The sequence below is a fragment of the Oncorhynchus clarkii genome, chromosome 29 (genome assembly GCF_045791955.1).
Source record: "Oncorhynchus clarkii lewisi isolate Uvic-CL-2024 chromosome 29, UVic_Ocla_1.0, whole genome shotgun sequence".
NCBI classification, from domain to species: domain Eukaryota; kingdom Metazoa; phylum Chordata; class Actinopteri; order Salmoniformes; family Salmonidae; genus Oncorhynchus; species Oncorhynchus clarkii.
This window is the reverse complement of record NC_092175.1, coordinates 38395652-38406033: the sequence shown is the minus strand read 5'-3', so window position 1 is coordinate 38406033 and position 10382 is coordinate 38395652. Positions and strand designations below refer to the sequence as shown.

At 41.0% G+C, this 10382-nt stretch overlaps 1 protein-coding gene across 1 annotated transcript; it reads left to right on the top strand.

Annotated features, from left to right (window-relative positions):
- Nucleotides 1-2783: 2783 nt before the first annotated feature.
- LOC139388621 (olfactory receptor 10G4-like) lies at nt 2784-3734 on the top strand. Its single transcript, XM_071135390.1, has one exon. It carries the CDS (start codon nt 2784-2786, stop codon nt 3732-3734), a length of 951 nt encoding a protein of 316 aa, XP_070991491.1.
- The last annotated feature ends 6648 nt before the right edge of the window (nt 3735-10382 follow it).

The following is a 10382-nucleotide window of genomic DNA, read 5'->3' as shown; positions in this document are numbered from 1 at the left end:
AGCTTGTGGAAGGCTACCCAAATCGTTTGACCCAAGTTAAACAATTTAAAGGCAATGCTACCAATTACTAATTGAGCGTATGTAAACTTCTGAGCCACTGGGAATGTGATGAAAGAAATAAAAGCTAAAATAAATCATTCTCTCTAATATTCTTCTGACATTTCAGAAGAATATAAAAGATGTGATCCTAACTGACCTACGACAGGAAATCTTTACTAGGATTAAATGTCAGTAATTGTGAAAAACTGAGGTAAATGTATTTAGCTAAGGTGTATTTAAACTTTCTGACTTCAACTGTATGTTTTCACTTTTACCACTACCTTGAAATACATTACAATCTGATAGTCATAGTTTTTTCTTGCAGTACGAAGCAGGTGGGGCCATCGAAGTTGTACCTCCTGTAGTGGCAAATCGGTTCAAATATAACGCATACCAGAACTTTGTGAAATCAATCAGGCTTTAATACAACAGTATAACAAGCCGGAGTGCCCCGCGGGACCCACACCCTTTTTCAGAGCACTCGCCCTGAGTTATACACACACTACATAGTTAGTTAGATTACTTGTTATTACTGCATTGTCGGAACTAGAAGCACAAGCATTTCGCTACACTCGCATTAACATCTGCTAACCATGTGTATGTGACAAATAAAATTTGATTTGATTTGATTTGATTTGACTACATAAGTCCCTCCCATATGCAAATTAAGTTACATCCCAATCTGTGCATCCTGCTTGTTCAGCCCAATAACGCCCACATCTGCTGTCCGTCAGCTTATAATGATGACAAGACCCTTGCTTTGACCTAAAGATAATATACGTCCCTCTTCCTGTGGCCTGTGTTTTATACCCTGTAATTAACTCCATGTGTCCCTTTTCTCTAGTTTTTAGTGTGTTCAGCTGCCCTGGTCGCCTTCTCTTCATATGGTTGTCTAAGATCAAACAGACTTGTGTCTCCCCTGTGATGTGATTGATATCTGCAATCCATCAGCCGGTCCCCTGGCTGACCCCCTCTCCTGTCCATCCCCCCGATCACTGCATGTCCAGCTGGTCTAGGCGTCTGTGTCTGCATTTTTTTTCCTTTATCTGCTTCCTGCCATATACAATAGACAATGCATTTTACCAGAACAGGAAATGAACCCATAAGTGTATCTTTATCTTGTGTTTACCAAAATCGTGTATATAATTTCTCCCACATAACCAATTTCTCCCACACTCCTTGTGTGAATTGCCTGGGTATATCTAGAGATAGCGTATACATTGCATATCATCTACTGTATCTTTGTCCACATGGAGCCAGTTGGATGGATCAGTGGGACTATCAATTCAATGAGGAAGTGGTAATACTGCTCCTTGATGATGTTTATTAACCTTAATAAGACAGGGAAACCATTAGTCTAATGATTAGACCTCTGGACCTGGGGACTGTAGGTGTTGATCCCCAGAGAAAGTGTAGCATAGCATAGCATAGCACAGCGTCTAATGATTAAACCTGTGGTCTGAAGGTGTTTAGAGATACGATACCACTCACTTAAGGAGATGTATTCAGATCTAGGAGTCTAGATCCACATGTTGTCTGTAGGTGTTTACTCCCCAGAGATACGATACCACTCACTAAAGGAGATGTTATATCCTGAGATGTATTCAGATCTAGGAGTCTAGATCCACATGTTGTCTGCAGGTGTTTACTCCCCAGAGATACGATACCACTCACTAAAGGAGATGTTATATCCTGAGGGGTATTCAGATCTAGGAGTCTAGATCCACAGTACTGTTGGCCTTTTTTCTTAGTGGTAATTCACTGATGGGTATTCAACAGTCATTCCCTGATTAGAGGGGAGAGATGAAAGCCAGTAGTGTTGCAATCTGTGGTTGTCACAATTGTAATCCTCTTCTGACGAAGAGGAGTAGTAGGAAGGATTGGAGGACCAATGCGCAGCGTGCTAAGTGTCCATTTTAATATATTAAACTGAACACTACAAAAATACAAAATAACAATTTGAATGAACAAACGAAAATCGAAACAGACACAGGAAACAATCACCCACAACTCAAAAGTGAAACCAGGCTACCTAAGTATGGTTCTCAATCAGGGACAACGAATGACAGCTGTCTCTGATTGAGAACCATACCAGGCCTAACACAGACACAGGAAACAATCACCCACAACTCAAAAGTGAAACCAGGCTACCTAAGTATGGTTCTCAATCAGGGACAACGATTGACAGCTCCCTCTGATTGAGAACCATACCAGGCCAAACTCAGAAATCCCAAATCATAGAAAAGGGGACGTAGACAACCCACCCAACTCACACCCTGACCATACTAAAACAAAGACATCACAAATGAACTAAGATCAGAACATGACAGTGGTATTATTGGTTGATGACTTTTTGATCTGGCATTGACTATAAAGTGTGATGGTTTTGTTCAAGTATTCTTATGGCAAACTATATAGGTTTCCAAATAATGATATCTAAGACCAAAACTTAGGCCATGATTCAAAACCAATTGGCTCCTCCCAGTGGGTCCTGACCTATAATTGGGGAAACAACCCCCCCTCCTTTTCACCACGTGGGTTGGTCACCTAATGTATAAGTGCCGACAGCTTCACAGTGTCGCAGTACACAGCCTAGGGGTTGTAGAGTTCTGTCTACTCAGCTAGTTTCAATAGAGGGATTTGATCGTACGACTTGTCACCACTTGTTAGTGTCTTAGTTTAACTATAGAGTTGTTGTGTTTATATATCATCTTTATGTCTGTGTAGGCTGATGCTTGTGTAGGATGTCTTCAGTGAATTTCACTGGGAAGAATGTGGAGGAGTTTACCATCACAGGCTTCGACCACCTCTCTCACCAGAAGCTCCTGGGCTTCCTCATCTTCATCACCTATTTCCTTGTGCTTCTGGGAAGCAGCACCAACATCTGCATCATTTTGACGGACAGACGGCTGCACACGCCCATGTACCTCCTCATCTGTAACCTGGCCGTGGTGGACATCATGTTCACCTCCAGCACCAGCACCACCATGATCTCTGTCCTGCTGGGCGAGGTCAAAACCATCTCTTACTACTCCTGCATATCAAGCATGTACATCTACCACCTGGGTGACATCGAAGAGTGTCTGGCCTTGTCCCTGATGGCTTTGGACCGAACCATCGCTATCAGCACTCCTCTTAGGTACCACAGCATACTGACTAACCCAAGGCTCTTCCTGTTGATCACAGCTACCTGGCTGATAGGGTTAGGGGTCATGGGGGTAGTAGCAGCTCAGGCAGACAGCCTTCCATACTGCCAGCCCATCATTAGATATATGTTCTGTGACTATCCTGCTATGGTCAGAGCTGCCTGTGTCAACCCTGAACCCTATTGGATGCTTCCCACCATCCTGGGTCTGTGGTTGGTTGGGGCACAGCTCACATTCATTCTGCTGTCATACGTGAATCTGATCTACACAGTACTGAGACTGCCAAACAACGAGAGCAGAGTGCAGGTGTTTAATACCTGTATTTGTCACATCATTGTGGTGTTCTGTTACTACGCTCCCAAGTTAGTTTCTGTGTTGTTGACGAGGATAGGGGTGAGGCTGAATCTGACGGAGCGTAATGCTTTACTGATTATAGCCACGCTGTTACCTTCTCTGATCAATCCTACAGTCTACTGTCTGAAGACCAAGGAGATTAGAAAGAGATTGGTTCAGATAATGTATAGAAAAAGAACTGCAGTGATGAAATGAGGTTGAGAAAAGTATTATTTTGTGACTTCAAATCAGTGTGTTTAAAGGTTTTAAAGATAATTTCCAATTCAGCTCACATCAGCAGCATTTACTTTGCCTTTAAGAGTTGCTTTGTCTTCAAGAAAGATCAGATTGAATTTCTGTTGAATAACCACAATCCAAGGTTTAAATATTTCCAGCTTCTTCTGTCAGCACGTTACATTACACCTGAAAATATCTAAATGGTTTTATTTTATTACACTGAATATTCAACGTACTTTTTTTTATTGTTGTTGCAATGTCGAGAGATATACATGCAAGTTAGAATTTCAATGTACGTTATAGTGTACATAACGTATGTCCTGTGAAAATCACAAATAAACTTGATTTGATTATATAACCCCTATTTATATATATTTATTTAACTTGAAAAGTCAGTTAAGAACAGATAATTTTTTTACTATGACGGCCTACATCGGACAAACCCGGACAACGCTGGGGCAATTGTGCGCCACCCTATGGGACTTCCAATCACGTCCGGATGTGATACAGCCTGGAATCGAACCAGGGACTGTAGTGACGCCTCTTGCAGTGAGATGCAGTGCCTTAGAGCGCTGTGCCACTTGACCTTATATTGTGATGAACAATATGAATAGTGTTGACTCTCTTCCAGGCAGCTCCTTACTACTGACCGAATATCAAACTTTCTGTCTGTGTATAGATACAACCACCCGACTCACACCACAACGCTGATACGCACCACAACCACCTGAAACACACCACAACGCTGATACACACCACAACGCTGATACGCACCACAACCACCTGAAACAAACCACAACGCTGATACACACCACAACGCTGATACGCACCACAACCACCTGAAACACACCACAACCAACCGATACACACCACAACAACAATACACACCAACAACAAACAGACAATTGAACAAACACCCAATTATCTAAACACAGATAAAGATTAGACGAAGATGCAAATTGGACAAGGATGAAGCCCTCTCGGAATACATTTAACTTTTCCTTATTTCACGGCAAAGATTGATCTGGATCTTGTTCTTTCTTATGCCTACTAGGCTAGGACCATAGCCCCAAGCACACCATGAAGAGATTGTCAATAGTACTAGTGTAGCCATGGTATTCAGCGATAGTTTAGTCATCAGAACTGCTGTATGTAAGGTCTATCAAGACTTTCATTATGTCATTGTCATATAGAATTTATGTCTGGGTTTTATTCTGAAAGTACCCTTCCCATACTCATCTGTGAGTGAGAAGAGTTTCACGTGAGAGATGTGTGAATGACAGAGAAGTGAAGTGATGGAGATAACATTTTGTTGTGCAACTAAAGTTGGTGCTGCTGCTAGTTTGGAAGGATTCATCTATAGAAAGGAGCTTGATTGTAACCTGACTCTTTATCAATGAATCCACAGGCCCTCTGCATAAAGTGATATAATAATGAAGTCAAGAAATTATAGCTATAATATGCTACACAGCTTTAGTAGGTCACAATCCCCACCAGCGTAGTAGTTCATGTCTATTCCCACTGTGTCATCATCATCGCCCATAAGAACCATTAATAATGATTGGTTGCATTCATTGAATCAGGACCTGGTTATTGAGGCCTACGGAGATGCAGTGGAGAAGCTGGAAGACAAGAGGAGACTGGGCCTCTGTCCCAAATGGCACCCTATTCCCTTTATAGTGCACTACTTTAGGCCAGGACCCGAAGGTAGTGCACTATGTAGGGAATAGGGTACCATTTGGGATGCATCCTGGGAGGTCTGTCTGAGCCACACAGGACCAAAGAGTTTGGTCTCATTTAAAGGATTATTTTACAAAATACATTTAAAGTTACAGAAACAAAGAAATATAAAATATGGGTAATGTTTATATGAGAGAAGACCACTATGTCACTGTGCATTGCTGTTAATGAAATAGCTATATTTATTTTATTGAAGCTTAGTAACAATAAAAACAAGCCATTGTAAGTGTCATAGCGTCATCAGTGTCACTGCAATCTGTAAGCCATTACAGTACTGATAATACCTGACTGTTGTGTGTGTGAACATGGTTACCATGTTTACTGAACATATACAGGACATGGTTGCTGGTTACATGGTTAATGGTTAATATAATATATCAATGTTCCAGACACATTTCATGGGAACTTACTTATTTCAACAATTTAAAGTTGAATGGACAGCATTGTATCTATGTTGCCGATTGGAATCCAACAGACAATCATAATATCAGTAAAAATATAAAATTCTCAGTTTATGCTACCAAGCCAACTTTATATGAAGTTTTAAAATTAGGTTACATTTGACTCAAAATTCCATGACTGAGTAATGTGGCTAATAGGCTAGCTTATCTATTTATGTAGCTATTTATTTAGCAAGCTAAACACACAAGGCCTAATGTTAGCTAGGGAGGATGTCATGTCCTTGGACAAGTGGGTGCATGACTTTCCCCCCCATTTCGTTTTTCGGTGGCTACAGCTACAGATGCAGGTGTCATTTGGTAAACTAGCAAGAAATGTGAATCACTTTGCTAGCTAGCTATGCTAGCTATGTTGTCAACAGTTAGCATATCTCTAGTTATCAATCAAACGGATTTGGCATTGATCAAATTAGCAGGCAGGCAAGTTCCCATTCAGTTGTCAAAATGTGGGTTGGGACAGTTGGGACAATGTGGGTTGGGACATTCCCCATCGTTCATCATTCATCAGTGGTATGTTGATGGCCAACTAAAAGCAGAAAAAGTGTTTATCTACTGTTTGCTCATTAGAGTTGAGCTCACCTCAGTCTGGCTAACATTGGCTAGTTGTTGATGTACATAGACAACTGAGGGAGAGAGAGCCTACCTCTTCGTGGTTGTTTGATATTGGACTGTAAAGTTTGCAAATGTAAAATGGGAAACTGCATTTAATTAACTGAGAAAAGTGTGTTTTAACTGCTGCCAAATAATGAATATGGCTGGCCTGGGTCTCAAACCCAGGCCACCAGCACCAATGATCGCTCTAACCACTGTCCCAATAAGGAATATCTCTAGCGCATGTGGTTATTAGGCCAGTATATTTAGGTCCTGTCCAGAAGAATCCCTAACCCCTCCTCACTAAGCACTCTGAAACAACTTGATAGGTGGAAGCAATAGGGTGAGCGCACATTGAAGTAAATCCCAGTTCTGTTAAAAGTACAGTGGGGCAAAAAAGTATTTAGTCAGCCACCAATTGTGCAAGTTCTCCCACTTAAAAAGATGGGAGATGCCTGTAATGTTCATCATAGGTACACTTCAACTATGACAGACAAAATGAGAGACAAAATCCAGAAAATCACATTGTAGGATTTTTTATGAATCTGTCCTCCACTCGTTACCTGTATTAATGGCACCTGTTTGAACTTGTTATCAGTATAAAAGACACCTGTCCACAACCTCAAACAGTCACACTCCAAACTCCACTATGGCCAAGACCAAAGAGCTGTCAAAGGACACCAGAAACAAAATTGTAGACCTGCACCAGGCTGGGAAGACTGAATCTGCAATAGGTAAGCAGCTTGGTTTTAAGAAATCAACTGTGGGAGCAATCATTAGGAAATGGAAGACATGCAAGATCACTGCTAATCGCCCTCGATCTGGGGCTCCACGCAAGATCTCACCCCGTGGGGTCAAAATGATCACAAGAATGGTGAGCAAAAATCGCAGAACCACACGAGGGGACCTAGTGAATGACCTGCAGAGAGCTGGGACCAAAGTAACAAAGCCTACCATCAGTAACACACTACGCCGCCAGGGACTCAAATCCTGCAGTGCCAGACGTGTCCCCCTGCTTAAGCCAGTACATGTCCAGGCCCATCTGAAGTTTGCTAGAGAGCATTTGGATGATCCAGCAGAAGATTGGGAGAATGTCATATGGTCAGATGAAACCAAAATATAACTTTTTGGTAAAAACTCAACTCGTTGTGTTTGGAGGACAAAGAATGCTGAGTTGCATCCAAAGAACACCATACCTACTGTGAAGCATGGGGGTGGAAACATCATGCTTTGGGGCTGTTTTTCTCCAAAGGGACCAGGATGACTGATCCGTGTAAAGGAAAGAATGAATGGGGCCATGTATCGTGATATTTTGAGTGAAAACCTCCTTCCATCAGCAAGGGCATTGAAGATGAAACGTGGCTGGGTCTTTCAGCATGACAATGATCCCAAACACACCGCCCAGGCAACGAAGGAGTGGCTTCGTAAGAAGCATTTCACGGTCCTGGAGTGGCCTAGCCAGTCTCCAGATCTCAACCCCATAGAAAATCTTTGGAGGGAGTTGAAAGTCTGTGTTGCCCAGCAACAGCCCCAAAACATCACTGTTCTAGAGGAGATCTGCATGGAGGAATGGGCCAAAATACCAGTAACAGTGTGTGAAAACCTTGTGAAGACTTACAGAAAACATTTGACCTCTGTCATTGCCAACAAAGGGTATATAACAAAGTATTGAGATAAACTTTTGTTATTGACCAAATACTTATTTTCCACCATAATTTGCAAATAAATTCATTAAAAATCCTACAATGTGATTTTCTGGATTTTTTTTCTCATTTTGTCTGTCATAGTTGAATTGTACCTATGATGAAAATTACAGGCCTCTCTCATCTTTTTAAGTGGGATAACTTGCACAATTGGTGGCTGACTAAATACTTTTTTGCCCCACTGTATAATCAAGAAAATATTTTATTGATCATAGAGATTCGGTAGTATCATTAAAACAGGTTCAGATGCCCCACCAACATTTGCTGAAATAGTATTTTAAAAGACACATCTGAGCGATCTTTGTTGCAGGTACATGGTAACAGTTGAATAAGATGAGAAAAAAGAAGAACGCCAAATTAAAATGCACTTTCTGACGAAGGCCTTGCCGATACGTAAAGCTGAATAAAAAGCAGTGATACTATCAAGAGCAGTGATACTATCAAGAGCAGTGATACTATCAAGAGCAGTGATACTATCAAGAGCAGTGATACTATCAAGAGCAGTGATACTATCAAGAGCTGTGATACTATCAAGAGCAGTGATACTATCAAGAGCAGTGATACTATCAAGAGCAGTGATACTATCAAGAGCAGTGATACTATCAAGAGCAGTGTGGGGGTTTCTTCTTCTTTCTGAAATAAGTCAATAAAATCAATCATGAGAGAATAGTCCGAATAACTTAAATGGACGTGGTGGCGTAGCAGGAAGATCGGAGTAACGTAAACCAAGAGATTTTGAGTTCATAAACGCACGTGAGGATTTGTTGAATAACAAAGACTCATTAATTGAACACGCACAATGTAATCATGTGTGCCAAATATGTACGTTGAAAACACTATCTTAAAAGCACTGTGTGGCTATCCCTAACTTTGTCAACAGACAAAGAGCAGTGAATGGATCAGTAGTTCAACAATCAGGGCCTTAATTGGCTCAGCAACAGTAACGAGATATGATGTGTAATGTTATTTTATTTATTTTTTAAAAAGTATTTGAAACGTTCTCCTGAGACTTTTCCAGAATATTCATATCATGTTCTGGGTAAGTTCTATTTGACATTAAGGGATTGGATTCTTTAAAAAATTCCATGCACATCACGGGAACATTCCTATGAAATTGTTAGTTAATGACGTAATGAGACTCCTAAGGGAACATTCTCTAAAGATGTGGGAACATTTGTTGTTAGCTGGGTTTGGACTGTTGCTTACACAGGAGTTGCTCTCTCTCTCCTTCTATATATCTCCCTCTCTCATCTGCAGAGAGTGTTTCTAAGCTATGTGGACAAGCGGGTCCTCATTAGTTATCTCATTAGACTGACAGTGTACTCATAAGGATACTCATGTGTTCACAGATAGAAAGAGGTCTGGTAATCATCCTCTATAATACTACAGATAGATAGAGGTCTGGTAATCATCCTCTATGATACTACAGATAGATAGAGGTCTAGTAATCATTCTCTATAATACTACAGATAGATAGAGGTCTGGTAATCATCCTCTGTGATACTACAGATATATAGAGGTCTGGTAATCATCCTCTATAATTCTACAGATAGATAGAGGTCTAGTAATCATCCTCTATAATACTACAGATAGATAGAGGTCTGGTAATCATCCTCTATAATACTACAGATAGATAGATGTTTTTTAAATCATCATATATGTGTCACGCGGGACTAGGTGTGTGTGCAGGAATCAGACGCAGAGAGAGAGTAACTGAGTAAAGTGCTTTACTATTGCACACGAAACTGATAAGCCCAATACAATGCAGGGCGCAGGACACTATACCAGACAACACTATACCAGACAACCCAAAACCACAGGGTATCCAGTATAGAAAATAAAATACACCACGGCCTAATATGTACACACGTAACAAAAGACAATCCCGCACAAAACAAGTGCTGGTCAAACTACTACATATAGGGAAGCTAATTAAACCAAAATACACACAGGTGAAATTAATAAGACAAAACCAACAGACAAACGAAAAAGGGATTGGTAGCGGCTAGTAGGACGGTGACGACGACCGCCGAGCACCGCCCGAACAGGCAGGGGAGCCAACTTCGGCGGAAGTCGTGACAATATGAAACTACAGATAGATAGAGGTCTAGTAATCATCCTCTATAATACTACAG